The 17,782-nt window shown below is 36.6% G+C and overlaps 1 protein-coding gene across 2 annotated transcripts in view; it reads left to right on the top strand.

Moving 5' to 3' along the window:
• Positions 1 to 14,318: 14,318 nt before the first annotated feature.
• OLFM3 (olfactomedin 3) overlaps positions 14,319 to 17,782 on the top strand; it is a 46,008-nt gene continuing 42,544 nt past the window's right edge. The window contains exon 1 of one of the 2 annotated variants that reach the window (XM_040998585.1): positions 14,319 to 14,553. In XM_040998585.1, coding sequence (XP_040854519.1) covers positions 14,425 to 14,553 — 129 coding nt within the window. In that variant the 5' untranslated portion in view covers positions 14,319 to 14,424. Of the gene's footprint in view, positions 14,571 to 17,782 lie in introns of both variants that reach the window. The other variant, XM_040998583.1, reaches the window with a different exon arrangement.

Genomic DNA, 17,782 nt, shown 5'->3' with positions numbered 1-17,782 from the left:
TGGACAAGTTTGTAATTAAAAGCTGAACTTTTAAAACCAACTCATGTTGTCTAATTTCCATTTAAGTCTTTCTTGACAATTTCACCATGCATTAGTAACTCCCATTTGTTTAATTTCTCCACATTATCTACATTCCTATGCTAAGAAGATCTGGGATGTGGATCTAATCAGGCTGTAATGTACATAATCACTTGCATTCTGTTACATTCCAGGATTGATAATTCACTCAAATGATGAGGCTGTGTCATTAATCTAGCAATTTTCAGACTGGTACAGTTTCCAGTCCAAAGAATGCACTTAATAAATCCTTAATAGATCAGCACCTTCAAAGGTCAATGAGAGAGTAATAACCTTCTTCTGTTTATGTTTCACTGACAACAAAGAATGTATACTTAATTTGGAAAATGACAAAATAAAACAGATATAAAACAAACAAAAAAGCCAAGAGCAGAAAGCAACCTTTATTACCTTTATCTGAAAATCTTTCCTTCAGTTATCTATTTTATTAACTCAGATTTCTATATATCATTGGGTCTCTTTTAAATGAGTATTCACAAATGTAACTGTTTTACCTGGACTTACTTGATGCTGTAACATGATTTTTCATAGGGTTAACAGGTTTTGATTGCATTGAAAGCAAAACGGGGAGTTTAATGAGGTAACAAGCACATATTGTTCCATCTACATCATGATTATTTTAATGAATAAGTCTTAACTTTTTGTTAATGCATTATAAAAAAAAAAACTTTTGTAATTCTTATAACACTGCCCAAAACAGTGTTCTCATCAAGTTCATACCTAAAAATGCTTATCTTTATGCTTGGTGAGAGCTTTCAAATCAGAACCATCTTAACTCCACATATTGGTAGGGGGACAATGATGACAAACAGTGATTCTAATGCTGCTGCATAAAAACCAGCTCTGAAAATCTCCTGCTACTTATGTGTATGTTAAAGGGTGACTACAAATGTAATCTTGTTTCATACTTTGATGTTTGGAGTGTTACTACAGCCAGATTTTTGGTTCCAAGTAAACATATGTTTCCAATTCCATGAGGGAGATAAGGTTTATGAAACAACTTATAGCAACTTTTCAGAAAATTGCTCATTTGAAAATCTAATTTTATTTTTTCATGCTACCACTGAAACAGTCCCCTTTCTGATCAGCAGGCAATTTCCCAAACTCTTTAAGATTTGTCTTCCTAAACAATTTCTACAGAAAACCTTGGGCAATAATTTAACAAGCAGTCGGCACATTTGAGTTGGCTGAATTAGAAAAACCAGAAAATAGATTCCAATGAAAATGAAGCAAGGACCACTGCTTGCCTGTGAGTCAAGGTCCCCCTGCTGAACACTGTGCTCTGCCCATTCAGAGACACACCCAGTAAGTCAAAACATGCGACTTACCTTCTATGTTCAATTTTAAGCATTCCACTATAGGCAAGGGACATGCAACTAAAAAGTTATGCATCATCTGTTCAATTTTAAAAAGAAAATATTGAACATCAATATTGTGATAACTGAGAGAGCAAATGGTATGGCATAAAAGCAAAGATTATACCATCTACAAAGTGATTGCTGGAGGTTCACATTCCAACCTATTGATTTATTAGCTGGGAGATCTCATGTAAGGTATCAAACTATCAGTGACCTGATTTCTTAATGGTACTGCAGGAGAGCAGCTCCAGCTGAGTGAGGAGCTTGGGCAGGGTGTGTAAATCGGCAGAAAAGAAGAGACATGGCCCACTATGATATGATGCTCACAATGGACAACTCAGAAAAATTGCCTTCCTTATTTATACAGAAACCATCACAAGCTTTTGTACAACTTCCAATTGTTTCATTGTTACTTCATTAAAGAATGATTACAAAAACAATCCTAAAAATTATTATTATTGTTTTACATCAGAGATAACATATTTAGCAAGATATTACTCATTCAAACCTGCAGTCATCCGGCTGAAGCCAGGAACTTCATGGTTGGCAGCACATGTGGTTACATAGTGACAGGTGGTTTACTTATCCAAAATCAATTTTCACTAAACCTAAACTAATATTACCTAAAATATCAAGATTACAGAATTAAAAAGAAAGCACACAAATAAAAGGAATTTAAAACGACATATATCATAGATGTTTTTATTAAATCTTAAAATCAACAATGCGTTAATTACCATCACCTTCACCTAGTACTTACTTAATTGTTTTTTGTTCTTTTTTTAAAGGGCAGTGAAATGGATCAGGGCAACTAGGCCTTTCTACAAACAGAGGGTCTTTACAAGAACTTGCTTTTTATGTTTTTAAAACGGATTTCTTTTCGTAAATATAAGTGACAATATAAGGTAGAAGTTTTAAGCCATTTTTCTTTGGGGGTTCACATTTGTCTCCCTTTGTAAGATGCCCATATACTTTCTGCTTTCCGTGGTGAAAAAACAAAATGCATCATTTCATGTTCAAGGTTGCATGGTAAACAAACTCATTGTACATCCATAATTGCCATCTATTCCAAGATATTATCAAGCCATTTCTTAAGAAAAACATTATTTATATTAGGGCAATTTTCAAGACAAAGGTGGGCACATAACAGGATATTTGGGGACATTGTGGGCTCAACTGCACTATTGTATGCTTTTAGCTGTGTGTCACTGCCTTAAGTTGCTAAAAATGCTTTTACCATAACATGATTGATCAGTTTGAGGGGTTATACCAGTTACAGGAATCATTTCACATTTGCAGAAAACAACAACACCCTCAGGAAAATTCTATGAAATATTAGAGAGGTGGTCAAGTGTCCATATGATGGGGTGAAGCAGCAGTGAGGTGATTAGAGCCATCCTGCCGGACTTTGCCATGCAGTCAGAAACTCCTCGATGCCTTGCTAACAGGAGTGGTGCTAGCCACACCCTCGCTCCATCTGTCTCAACAGCATGGCTTCCCACACTATAACTCAGTTATACTAACAATGCCTACCTCCTTTGGATTGTAAAAGGATTTAATTCATCCTTGTAAGGTTCTCAGACACAGTGCCAGGTGTACAGGCTTAAATAGAAAACTTCTCAGGCAGAGTTTGAAGAGTGAACAAGTGGTATATAGTTTTCAGAATTTTGTCAATCAATTCCTATCAAAAACCCTCACATTAGAGAGGTGAGTATTTTGTACTTTTAAAGCTCTTTAAAATAAATGTCTTTAGTGCCTGGCATGGTAGCCTAGTGGCTAAAGTCTTCACCTGGCATTGCATTCATATCCTAGCTGCTCCATTGCATTTGCCTGGGGAGTGAACAAGCAGAATGAAGAGTTTTCTCTGTCCTTTTCTCTGTAAATCTGACTTTCCAAGAAAAATAAATAAATCTTTAAACCTAAAAAGTAAATCTCTTTAAGTGTTATATTGTTTTCAGTAATAAATTTTTGTAGGTATAGAGATTTATCCCTCCTCCCCTCCCTACCTCTTAATTTTCCCCTTCAGATGTTTTTCCTCAGATTATCAAGCTGCAAACTTAATTTTATGACATGTAAACGTTCATGACATGTTAAATACAGGCAAAGTAGAAAACCCAGTATGGTATTTTTGAGGTATATTTAAAAGTTTCAATGTGCAGTATGTTTTTCTACTTCCAAAAAATAAATTTTTATATCAGCAATTTACCTAATAGCTTGATGACTTCCATTTCTTTATCTGTAGCAATTTTACCCCTGATCTTTTTCATATAAAGAAGGGGTGTTAATACAATAGTATTTTTCCCCAGACTAATGGTGGTAAATGTTGATTAAAAACTCCATATCTTTTAGGCCCAAGGACAAATGAGTTATTGCAGCAGTTAATTTTGTTCCCACAAACTCCAAGAACTAGGTCCTTAGTATCCCAATTTACAGATGAGAAAAACTGCACCTCTAAGGGGTCACATTGCCAGTTGTCTAACAGTGCCAAAGCAAGGAAGGCCAAGATATGCTAGGACTGCAGGAAGACAGACCACACATTTAGCATTAAGTTATGGAAAGGGCCAGATTTAGTTTGATATATCAGTTTCTCAGGTAAAGAATCTATGACCTAGAACTAAAACAAGCTTGTGTCTCCCTGCCACAGCCCCCCTCCATTCTAATCTAATCCCACATTCATGTTTTCCCACTTCTATTTTGAATAGAAAGTCAGAGGAAGAAAAAAATATATTTTCCCTGAATCTGTTCCTCCCCCATGTATCCTTTTTTCCTCCTTTGAAGTAAGAGCAATAGCTGCCAACAGAGGATCCCCTGGGCTCATTGAGAATCAGTCAGCTTCACAGATGAAGGCAAAGATGAGAAGAAAGAAATCCCTCCTCTAAAGAACTGTGCTAATGTTTTCCACTCTAAATTCATTCTTTCATTAGTGAGTGCTTTTAAGACAACGGTGAAACCTTCAGGCAAGAATGGCACAGTGCTGAATTCAAGAAGCTACAAAAGTGATTTATAATTGATTGCTAAGGGCCAAACTGAAGGCAAGTTGGCTGGATAGACACTCAGAATTCTACCTGCTCTACTCTGTAATTTTAATGTTTTTCTTTTTCTGACTGTAATTTATAGACAGTATACATTAAAACATGGTGTTTTGCCATGTATAGATAGATAGATAGACGTTTTCAATACTTATCCATCGCATTGCTTACAGTCTCTTCAACCTCTTACACTGTTACAGATAAACTTGGTTTGTTCAAGGGAAGAGATAAAGAAGGTTGCCTCATATTCATATAAAATTCTGATGACCTTAAGGGCTTATTAAGACAGGACAGACTACAGTATGAGCCAGTCTTGGCTTCTATCATAAATGTTTCTCATAAAAATATGGAATTGAAAAAAAAAGAGGAAAATTTCTAACTCTAAGCATAATACATTAGTATGTTGTATCACTACCCATATACATCACTCCTGCACATTTAGAAGCACACTTACAAAATGTAATATTTAAATATTATACTGTTTTGCAAAAATATACTGTGTTATGCATCTGAACTGAAAAAGGGGTCCCCTTTTAAACTAAGAGCAAGCCAGAGACTAAATAGTTCCAAATATGGTAGGCATTTTCCTAGCACTGAGAATAAATACAGCAGTAAACAAACTTGCAAGGGGCTTGACAGGCAGAAAAATGAGGATGATTAGTAAATAAAATATATAGTAGAATAACTAACTTCAAGGAGAAAAAAAGGTAAAATACCAAGGCACAAGACGAAATGATGAAGTAAAGAGTAGCACTTTTAGACAATGTGATAAGCCAAGACCTTATTAGTAGGTGATCTTTGAATATAATTTAAGAAAAGATATAAAAAGACATTTTGGATATCAGAATTCTGCTAGAGAGGATCTGATACAAAAGTTAAGGTGAAACAATATAATTAGGGCCAGCCAGAAGGACAAAGTAGCTCCAATAGAGTGAACAGAGAGGAGGTTGTAAAAAACATGATACCAAAGACAAAAGGTCACCAGTGGAGGGGACACTACGGTGCAGTGCCCGAAGCAGCTGCTGGGGTGCCTGCCCTTTTATAAAGGTTTGTATGCTGACTCCTGGCTGCTCTGCTTCTAGGCCAGCTCCACGCTGCTGAATCTGGGAAGGCAATGCATGGTGGTTCAGGTACCCTACCACCCATGTTGGAGACTCAGATAAAATTGGTTGCTCCTGACTTCAGCCTGGTCTAACACTGGCTACTGCAGGAATTTGGAATATAAACCAGAAGACTGAAGATATTTTTTCTTCATCTCTTTTTCACATACACACACATGCAAACACACACATACAATTACACACTGTCTTTCTATTAGATAAGTAAATAAATTTTAAAAGGAAGCCAGATTGTATTTGGAGCATTATCGTAGTGGCTAATGTCCTTGTCTTGAATGTGCTACAACCCCATATAAGTCTTGGTTTGTGTCCCAGATATTCCAGTTCCCATCCAGCTCTCTGCCTGTGTCCTGGGAAAGCAACAGAGGACAGCCCTAAGTCTTGGGATCCTGCCCCCACAGGGGGATCAGAAGAAGCCCTTAAATTCTGATTTCAGATCAGCTCAGCTCCAGCCTTTGTGGCCACTTATGGAGTGAACCAGCAGACAGAAGATCTTTCTCTCCGTATCTCCTTCTTTCTGTATATTTGCTTTTCTAGTAAAAAAAATTTTAAAAGATCCTTAAAAATATGAGGCCAGATTACATAGAAAAGCGTGGTTGAAATAGTTTGGCTTTTACAGTTAGTGACAACAGAAACTATTAAAGAGTTAAACAGAATGATAACATAATACAATTTATATGTTAACAAAATAATTCTGGTTGGGTGACTAAAAACAGACTGAACTGGAACGCATTCACTGACTGGTAGCTTTTTGTCATAAACTGGATAAGAAATGATGGTGACCTGAACTAACATGGTCACAGGAGAGGTGGTGCCAAGCAGTACATTTTGAAAGTGTGCTGACTGAAATATTTGCTCATGGATGTGAGAAGAGATGTGAAAAATATAGTTTAACTTAGAACCTAAATTTCTGGCCTGAGCAATTTAGCATGCAGTTGGAAATTAACTGAAATAGGAAGAGTTATAAGAATAACTAACCAAAAATATATATTTTTTTGCTTGTTTACTTCATTATTATTTATTTTTAAAACTTTATTTCAAAGGCATATGGGGACGAGAGACAGAGAAGGCGATAGAGTTCTTTAATCTGGTCACTCACCAAATAGTGATTTAAGCATCACAGGTGGAGTTTTAAGTGGCTGCCTAAGGTGGGGCCAAGGTTTACCTTATTTTCTTTGTTGGGGGTAGGGAAGCTATATCAAGTGCTATTTTTTACATATTCAATTTAATATGTCTATTAAACATCAAAGTGGAGATGTCAAGTAGATAATTGGATATGCAAGTCTGCATTGATAAGCAAAGTCTGTGAGGAAGAAATGAATTTGGGAGTCATTAGCATATAGATGAGGAAGAATCAGCGAAGGAGACTGAGAAAGAGAGGTCAAAAAGTTGGAGGGAAACTAGGTGAGGATAGTATTTTCTCAAAGTCAAGGGAAGAAATTATTTTAACTGGGAGAACCTGAAACTTAGATGTTTGGTGCACACAGGTGAAGAAAACAGAGGTCTGGAAATTCACTGACAGATTTAGTATGATAAGATCACTAACAACCTTGATAAAATCACTCTTAGTGGTTGGAAAAGTGTAGACAAAGACCTGATTTCGAAACTACAGAGAATGTACAGTCAACTCTTTCAAGATGCAATGCTGGAAAGGAAGGTGAGAAAAAACAAGCTGAAGATACTTTTGCTTTTACTTAAAAATAGAAGCTAGAAGGTCATATTGTGCACCAATGGGAATGACCCATTAAAAATGGAAAAAAATACTGAATAAAGAACGAATCAAGAGTTGTTTATAAGTAACTTAGAAGGACCTGATCTAGGGTAGTTTACTCAACCGGTGGACCAATAACTAGAGTCTCCTTGGAATTTGTTGAAAAAGTTGTTTATTTTTTTTAAAGATTTATTTTTATTATTTTTTTTAATTGGAAAGGCGGATATACAGAGAAGAGAGACAGAAAGGAAGATCTTCCGTCCGATGATCCACTCCCCAAGTGAGCGCAACGGCCAACACTATGCCCATCCGAAGCCAGGAGCCTCTTCCGGGTCTCCCATGTGGGTGCAGGGTCCCAAGGCTTTGGGCCGTCCTTGACTGCTTTCCCAGGCCACAGGCAGGGAGCTGGAAGGGAAGCAGGGCTGCCAGGATTAGAACCGGCGCCCATATGGGATCCCGGGCGTGCAAGGCGAGGACCCCCAACCACTTGCGCCACCGCGCCGGGCCCCAAAAGTTGTTTATTTTGCTTTAAACTCTACCACAAAGTTTCCTGGTGGGACTCTGGACTCTGGATGTGAGCAAACTTCCAGATAATTCATACGTATGATTGTCTGAAGCCTGCTCATCCAGTCTGTATAGGTGGGGGGGATCACACTTGCCTAAGTACACAAAAAATATGTAGCAAAAAGAGAGTGTGAGTAAATTGAAAATTGCAATTAAGGTAGTTTTATTGAAATCCATACATAGTTTTTCGTAATATCTCTTCCACAGATGTTTTATTTTTCTGAAATATTTATTTACTTTGAAAATCACATAAGCTTCTGAATCCCAGGAACACAGTCACTAACACGCATGGTTCCACCACTCATTCTCACCAATGTTCCAAGATGGCAGGAGTGCAGGCTTGGAATTGAGCTTCACCCACAAGACTGGAGGAAAGTCAGCGCTCGGAAGGGGAGAAGTCCTCTGCCTGAGACGTGGCACACTGAAAGGGCAACTCAATTCCAGTAACCCAGTGAGGTGAAGCTGCAGTACCACCTATACCCGGGGCTGACCTGGCAGCCTGGGGCAAAAGACCACCACCAACCCAGATCCATTCTTCTCAAATCTCCCCTTGACCATGAAGACATTCTAACATGACAATCATTGTCTTACCTTGCACATCATTCTCATGCATACACCCAGCCCCTTCTATCTTGCCCCCCAAATGGAATATGGATTAGACTGCAGACAGTCAAGGATCACTCCAGGACATCCTACCACATACCCCAAGAGCAATGCTTACCTGTATACAGTCTAAAGGGGCCCAGTTCTGTTGCCTTTCCCAGGAAGTCAGTAGAAAACTGTATTGAAATGGTTCAGTACACATAAGGGATGTATTGTCACGGGCAACAGCTTAATCTATTATATCAAAATGTCGGCCCATGCATGTCTTAAAGCTGTGTTTTAAAAAAATTACCTTTTTTTTTTTTCCAATTTGAAGGTGATTGACAAAAAGGGACAGAGGAAAAAAGATCTTCCATCCACTATTTCCTGCCCCAAATGGCAAGAGGAAGACTAGCTAATTGAGCCAATGTGCTAGGTGCTTTCGAGACATCTTGATGTGCATTGGTTTCATGCTGTTTGCACCATAAGTAACATATACTATCTACTTTCTTACAAGAGGCACGACGAAACAGAAATAGAGACAGTTACATGAATAGGAAGAGATTTTCCAGCTGCTGGCACCACCCATAGTATGGTTAAGAGGCCGAAGCTGGGAGCTAGGACTCAATTCAAAACTCTCATGTCAGTTACTGGACAGCAGTCACTCAAGTAATCACTGATAAGGCATTAGCAGGAAACAGGAGTCAGGAACGGAAGCAGGAATGAATACAAACACTGCAACATAGAATGTGGGCATATCAAGCACTCATATAATGCCTGAATCCTTTCCTTTAAATTCTATTACATAAGAACTTTTTCAAATTATCCTTGTATGCAGAAACCGGTGAGGAAGTAGGCTAAAAGTAGACTTCTTTTGCTTCTACTTCTTAGTGAAACAAGAAGCAATAACATCAGTCCTTTTTTACTTGGAGTTAATCAGAGCACCATGTCAGTCACCTTGGGATTCTAGTACTTACTGGTTTTCAACTACGTCACATTATTCTTTTTATGCAGTGACCAGGTTGTAAGACAGCTAAGATACCAGACTCGGCTACTTCTTGCAAATTCCCAAAACTTCCCACTAACCCTTCCTTCACATGATTGTTACTCTTAAACAAATGTGTATATTATTCAAACAGCCAGAAGGAGAGGGAGGTTTCCCATCTGCTGCTTCACTCCTCAAAATGGCCATAACAGCGAGAGGCTTATCTGAAACCAGAAGCAAGAATTTGACTGTAGCATAACAGAAGGTTACTCAGGGTATCTGATGTGGGTTCAGGGGCCAAAGTATGTGAATCATCTTTCTATGCTTTCCCAGACCATCAGCAGAGAGCTGAATCAGGATGGACTATACAGGACTCAAACCAGCAACTGCATGGGAGAGTTGGAGGATTAGCTTGCTGTGTCATCACCCTAGCCTATGATCTATTCTTTCTAATCTGCTTTACTCATGGCATTCCTTTTTAACGATGGGGTCGCAATTTATTGAGGATCTGACATGATAAGGCACCTTTAAATATGTTCTCTCTTTCATTCAAAAAACCATTCCAGTTAGATACTTCTGTCACCAAAACACAGTTAAGGAAATGGATGCTCAGGGAGGTGAATTTCTAGCTTGCTAGTGTGTGAAGATACTGGAGAAGTTGTTGAAGGCCCTAGAGAATTTGAGATGGCCCTGCAGAAGTGGATGCCTTCCAAACTGTCTTGAGGTGCAGCAAGGAGAGAGCTGTTGACCCGGTCATTCTCTCACCAAACCTCTTCTCAAGGTATGCAATCTTCCCAAGACGATTTCAGCAGGATCACTGCATGTTTCTCCTTATATTTTAAGTTGCTTACCCTACTGTACATTCCAACATATCCTCACTGCTTTTTAGAGATCCTTAGTATAACTGTTTCTTTTAAACAATGTAACTAATCACTGTATTACACTGGCTCCTCTCATCTTTCGAATTTTCCTTTTCTTCTTGCTCCATGTTCAGTAATTCCTTCAGGCCCAATTAACCACTTTTCCTTCTGCCACAAATGTGAAACTCATTTTAAATTACAAAAATAAAAACATATTCTATTTTTCCTTTAACTCTTTTTAAAAAGATAAGTCAGTTCTTCATCTCATTTTCCTAAAGTCAAAATATTATGCCATGACAATGTGACTGTTTTCTACAATGTTTTATAAGACATTTTCCACATATTTTCTATCATGGTATCCTTCCATGTTTATAGCATATGGTTTTTCATGTGTTTAATATTTAATGTCTATGTAATGTAGGTTCCCCAGAAAGCTAAACAGACTTCTCAGCAAACCCCAAATTAGCATATCTATTAGTAATTAGTGCTAGAATTCTGTGCTAAAAATCAAGGAAAACATAAAATTTCTATAATGGAATGTGCCAATGGTATTGCATATCACTACATACAAATTTTTTGACTTAATATTTATTCATTTATTAATAATTTATGAATATATCTATCATGTACTTTCTGAGTAGTACAAAGTATCTTAAAAATCTAATAAATAAATATATTTATCTAACATTCCATGAGCAGTTATGCATAGTTGAGCACTTTCTTTTTGTTGCACCAGGATTCTTTTTTTTAAAAAAAATATTTATTTATTTATATATTTTCTTTAAATTGGAAAGGCAGATATACAGAGAGGAGGAGAGGCAGAGAGGAAGATCCTCAATTCGATGGTTCACTCCCCAAGTGGTCGCAATGGCTGGAGCTGAGCCATTCCGAAGCCAGAAGCCAGGAAGTTCTTCCAGGTCTCCCATGTGGGTGCAGGGTCCCAAAGCTTTGGGCTATCCTCGACTGTATTCCCAAGGAGCCGGATGGGAAGCAGGGCTGTCAGGATTAGAACTGGTGCCCATATGGGATCCTGGCGCATTCATGGCATGGACCTTGACCACTATACTATCATGCCAGTCCCCAGTATTGGATTCTAAAAAGAAAATCAGCGTACAGTCAGATCACCTTTTTCTGGAGATTATATCAGTTTCACCAATATTCCTATGTATTAATGGTAAAGTTTTTGTTTCTTTGTTGAAAACAATGCATAAGTAAGTAAATAAGTAAATTAAGTTGAACTAATGTCAAAAGTAATCCATTTACTACTTTCAAGGCTATATTTTGACTTGTGCATAGAAAGTAGTATTTTTATTAGGCCATCAAATTTAGAAAATGACTTTTCTTCCTTGTAAAGTCATGCTTTTAGTTGTAATCCACATTCTGATGAATGATATTCATCTTTCAGGCCATAAACTTGGAAGTACTCCCAGATAAATCTGTCTCATGCACATCTCACATTTATTTAAAAAGTAAGGACTGACAGTCCTCCTATAAAACTTTAAGGAATCCACCTTTTGAATCCCACTAATAATAATTCCAGGGTCTCATTGTCCTCCTGCCTAAACTTGAAAGAAATTCTTCTAAGTGACTTGCCTGGCTGTGATGTGTTCTTTCTCATAGCTCTGCCTGTCCATCCTACACAATAACAATGAAGGGATTCAGGGCACTAATTAATGATTGCATTTAAAAAAAAAAAACCTTAAATCTCAAATAGATAGAATCCAAACTCTTTAGTATAGCCACAGTCAGGATTTCCCGCCTGAAATCTTGCCATTTAACTTATTACAAGTCACACTATGCTTCTAAAGGTTCTCCAATTACTGGGCTCCTTGTCCTTAACCTAGGATGCTAATTCCATGTGAAAACATCTGATCCTATAAACTAGAATGCATATTTTAAAATGAAAGTGATTTCACAGCTTAAGAGAATACTGCAAGTTACTCAGCTTTTTGTTAACACTATGTTTTAGTTTCTCACAACAAATAATCGTTAACCAGTAAAAAGCTTTTCTACTTCTACATATGTCATTTAAACCTGCTGTGAAAACAACATATTTTAGCTTTGATGATGTTCATAAATATCACTGAATTATAAACTTTCACCATTGTGCTCTTTCAATTTAATTGGGTGATATTTCCATCTCTGGAAAGTTATAAGAAACATGCCATTTGTATGGTTTTACTTCCTTTGTATCTTTTTTTCTAATTTGCAAATAAGAGCATTGTTTTCCCGACATCGAATCTCATGCTATTTCAGATGTTATTATCTTGTTGACTGATAGTTCATTAATAAGTATAATTGCTATGTCACATTATGTCTTCAATTATATAATTACTTGCATATTAAATAGCAATTTTTGAAATGAATCTCTTCAAAAGATACTCATTCCTTTTTATTAAACTCATAAAAAGTTCCAGATGTACTTTTCAAACATTTAAATATTTGTTCACTGTACTTTTTGTCATTACTTTATTATAATACTACTGAAAGCTCTATAGTTCTTTCTCTGAATAACTTGTTTTACTTACCACTAAGTATAAATATATATATGCTTTTATACTTTACTTTCCTTATAGAGTTACATGTTTGAAATATAAAAATACTTAGTTTTCAGTTTTCTGTGATTAAAACATAAATTTCAGCTAAAAAACTTTGAATATATTTTGAAAGAAAAAAATGAAAATCAGCCTGGATTCCATGAGAGATGATGTAAGAAAAACTCGAGGGGTTTCAATTTTTTTGAGGAGTCAAAAATTGAAGCTGAAGAGTAGAATACTCACACAGACTGCCAAAAACCTTTAAGAAAAGTACATTTCTTTAGCTGAAAAGAGCACACAAAACAATTCCACAACTCTAAGGAAAATAGTATTTTCCCTTTTATGAACAACTCATTTTCCTTTAGATTTCACTCATTTATACTTCCCTCCAAGTCCTCTCTGCATATGCATATATATGTATAATATATATACATATAATTTTAAAAGATATATATTATACAAAAATGGCCTTTGATTCATTCCACTTGTGCCCTGATATTTGGATATGGGTAATTTTCAGGATTTGTAAAAAGGATATAATAAAATCACACATGACTTGTGTATTCAATATACTACATTTGTCAAAGGGCTCTGACAGCAGATCGTTGAATTTCGGAGCTAGATGGATACTTAATATTGAGTCCAACCTTACAGATGATCAGAAACAGTGAAGTGAAGGAATATTAGTTCCCTGGACAGTCATGAAATTAACTAGAGGAGACTAAAGACTAGACTTTCAGACTCTCTGAGTTCAAATCTTATGCCTTTTAAAATGCATTGAACCCTTTCTCACCACCCAGGCTTTCCTCTGAAGATGAAAAGAGAATTAAATGAGTTTGCCGTGTGACTGAACATCTGAAAGCAAAGCACTCATTCTCATAAGTGAAACAGGAAACATAATAAAATTCTATTAAAGAGTTTTCTCCAAGGCTGCCTTTTCTATCTGTTCAGGTGTAAAGTGCTTACCAGGAATGTTTGCCATTAGGCAGCAGCTATTAATCTTTGACTATATTTTTAAAGCAACCATGCTAATTTTAGGTTACTTTTTAAAACATTTTTCCTCTACTCTATCTAATCATCTTGGAAATTATTTGCAGATTTTATTTTCATGCTGTTTCTAAACCCACTCTGCCTGCCCTTGCTCAGAGAAATCTGTAGATATTAAATTTGGTGTTTCAAATGTGCACATTGGCAGACTTCCATTTACAAAGGTGTATTTTTTATGAAGCATAAAGAGCAGCTGATTATACTTACACAAACCCCAGAGGAAGTGGACATTGTTGATAGTAACTGACTGTAGTGGAGCTAGAAAGGCTCGCATTTCCCCTCCATCAGGCTCTTGTTCTGATAATTGCCATCTAAGCTGTATCAAGAATATTTGTTTGATGATCCGCAAAGAGTCTGGGAAGGGAAGAAGTAAAAGGGCAGTGCACTTCCATGGGCGTGGGAAAGGAGGCTCTGAAAGCTTTCCTTGGTGATTACAGCCAGGAAAGTTTATCTCTTTCATGCCTTAGATGTGGCGAGCTGCAGTCACGCCTCCCACTGCCAGTGAGGCACCAGGATCCTAATCAGTCACAATGAAAACTCATTAGCTCCACAGCCATGAGTCCTCCACTGCTGAAGCTTGGCGCTGTGATAAGTACCATGGCAATGATCTCAAACTGGATGTCTCAAATTCTTCCATCCTTGGTAGGACTGAACTCCACGAGACTGTCAACGCCAGATACACTAGTAAGTCACTCCGGTGGGTTTGACCATTTTGAAAAATAAGTGCATTAAATCAGTGGGCTTTATTTTATAAAATGGAAGTGCTGGGATTTTGTTTCTCTATTTACAGGTTGTCATCAAAAGATGTAATGATAATAGGGTAACTTTAACACTTTAAAGATACATTGCAAGTAATTTTATAATGGAACTGTGTAAGAAATCATCTGTGGAAGTGAATTACAGACTTATACTTTTTTCAAATTAAGAAACTGAAACTAACCATATTCGTTTGAGTTTTGGAAGAAATCTTAAACACACCCCTGTTTCTAATCATTGTACTTCTGTTAATGTCTATAAAATGCACATCATTTTCCCTACAGACCAGAATACCGAGTGTGCTCCACCTGATCTTAGTACGCACTACAGCAGGTTTTACCTTGGAGTAAAATGCCTGTGATGGTGGGGATTCAGTCAGAGAAACCCTCCTCATTTAAACATTAGTGAGTGAGAACCTCAATAATTTAAAGCCGGTCATAAAAGACCTTTAAGGAACAAAAACAAAGAAAAATTTGCTGGTAAAACTGTCTCTCTGGATTGTTTAATAATTAATGAGGATTTTCCCTGTCACAAGTCTATCTTGTTTAGTCTTCATTCACCTAAAATTAATAACTTTTTCATCCTTCTCCCATTCTAACAAAGTGCTTTCTGATAGCTTGAAGCAAGGTTTAGTTAGGAACACTCAATAAACATTTCAAAGAAAATATGAACACCATTGATTTTCCCAATAAAAAATTGCAGATTCTTGTAAAAGAAATATTTCGACAAAATGGTTTCTTTTTATCAAATAAAAAGTACAGATATATTTAGTATGTGCTGCTTTTTTACCTGCATGAATTTTCAGTGCATCAGAAAAAGCCAGAAATGCAAGGTAGTTCCCAATTTGCAAGAGCTGTTTGCAGTTACTACTTGTAATTAATCTATCAATCAAAGTATAATTGCACATAGTCAACATAAATCAATTACATAACTGCTAGAGTTTCCCAGTGCTTAAGGCATCAACAGAACACATGGCAGGAAGACATAGGCCTGCTTCTGCATTTTTACTTCTCCTGGATGACTTATGCTACCCCAGCTTCTTTAGTATTAATTTCTTCTATACCTTCATGATGTGATCTGACAGAGTGCAACAGATTATAAAAAATCATGATAAAACAATTATAAAACAGAAAAAATATACATTATTTAATATTACAAAGCCAAAGTTTAGAATGCCTAAATATTTGTTTTCAAAAACATATCTGCTGAATAAACTCTTTAAAAATGAATCAATACTAAGAAACCAATGAATAAAGCACATTTCAGACTTGATACCCTGGTTCTGAGATGTTTATTTTTCCATATGCAGACTTTGCTTTGGTTACTTCTGTCATCATTAAAAAAGGAAAATCAGATTTCCAAAAGTGTGCATAAATATGTTAGGACTTCTAATTATCTTGCAAGTTCAAAGTGAATTAATTTGATTTAACTTCCTATTGAAAATTTGTTATAGAAAAATTCAAAGCACTGTTGCAGGTGTCTCAACATTCTCACATGGTCAGTTTTTGTTTATAAAATGATGTTCTCTTTTTGTAAAGAAACCAACAGTTAAATAATTAACAAAGCAAAAAATTCAGGACAGTTTTCACTATGGCTAATTAAAATAAGTCAATAAATTGCATTCAGTGGAGTGAGCAATGAGATTATAAATGTTTTTTTATTTATTTTTAAATATTTGTTGTGGATTTTAGAAAAGCAATATGTGATACTTCCACCATTATTCAAGATGACTTGATACCTCAGAATTTTTATGGTGATGAATGAATAAATGTATACTTCCTAGATTAAATGTTAGGTAATATGTGTATAATGAGCATTTTTGAATTAAACTGGAACAGAAATCCAATATACAAAAAACAAATCTAAATAATGGTGGGGGAAGCATCTATTAGGCCTCTGCCATCTTCTGACCCTCACATAATCACTCCCTTGGGCTAGTCAAAATTTCTACATAGTAATGTTAGTACCTTCGATAGTTTAGTTAGAAATATGAGTGATCTAATCCAACATCTCCAATCTTCAAGTGAAGACAAGGACCTGAACTATATAACCAATTGGATTTTCCCCAGCTGGCTAATGGTAAAGTCAAGGGCAAAACAGTGTCAAATGACAGCAATGGTGCCCAGGGACATTTTGTCACCCACTAATTCCTTCTCTTTCCTAATTTTGCAAGGGATCTTGGGGGAACCACTAGGATCTGTCTACCCTAAGCAGATTATTCCCCATGTTCTTGGATTATTTTTATTCCCCCCAAATGCCTATATTTCCATTCTTTCCTAGTATCTTTTTTCATCTTTCTGCTCTCAAACTTAGTAAACTAGAATAAAGCTATAATCTCAACAATGTCACAAAGAAAAGTTATAAGCTCAGCTTTGTCACAGCCATTTTCAGAGGATTTGCACTTAGTGAGAAAAATTAAACTTTCGCTGCTAACATACCAGGTATTGTAGCAAAGGCTTGCACAGGGATTTCTCCCAGTGCTTCACAGCTGATTTGCTAAGGGTTTTGTTCAGCATTTCTGCATGTAGAGCAGGTAGAATTGTTATAGTTCCCTGGCCTGTCAGGCACAGGAATGGAACTATTAAGGCAGCTCTTCCTTCAATGTTCTCACTCTGTGTTTTCACTTCAAACAGTAGGGATGGGATGAATCAGCAAGTATGTATACAATCCATCCACACAAACACCAAGGTTTTAAGACATTTTTAAGTGTTTATGAGATGTGCACAGATGATAAAAAAAAGTTACAGCTCTGTGCATATTATGAATAGAATTCTTCTCCAGGGAGATAGTTTCAAATGATCTGAACTATAAAAACAAGAAAAATCAGACTCAACCATGAAATGAGAAACAATGAAGTGGAGGTGGAGGAACAGAGACATAGGTAGTGTGTAATGCTTGTCTCAAAACCTAAAAGTGTTCAAGTGCCGGTAAAAGTTTGAACACAGCCCCAAGCACGTATGTCATCATACTCTTGCTTTTCTTAAAACGCTGAAAACATTCCTCTCTTTCCTTGGACCACTTTTCTTTCCTATTTCTCCTTCTATTCCTGGTCTATCAGCTCTTGCAGGAATCAGTGTCTGAGGGAGGAAGCTGCAGCTCAGAAGGATGGGACCCCCTCGAGCACTGGCGTCTGCTGCACAGAGTAACCTCCCCTGAA

This window comes from Ochotona curzoniae, unplaced genomic scaffold (assembly GCF_017591425.1).
Source record: "Ochotona curzoniae isolate NIBS_2020 unplaced genomic scaffold, NIBS_Ocur_1.0 scaffold_1037, whole genome shotgun sequence".
NCBI lineage: Eukaryota > Metazoa > Chordata > Mammalia > Lagomorpha > Ochotonidae > Ochotona > Ochotona curzoniae.
Note: the sequence above shows the minus strand (reverse complement) of the source record. Positions and strands in the feature narration are given on the sequence as shown.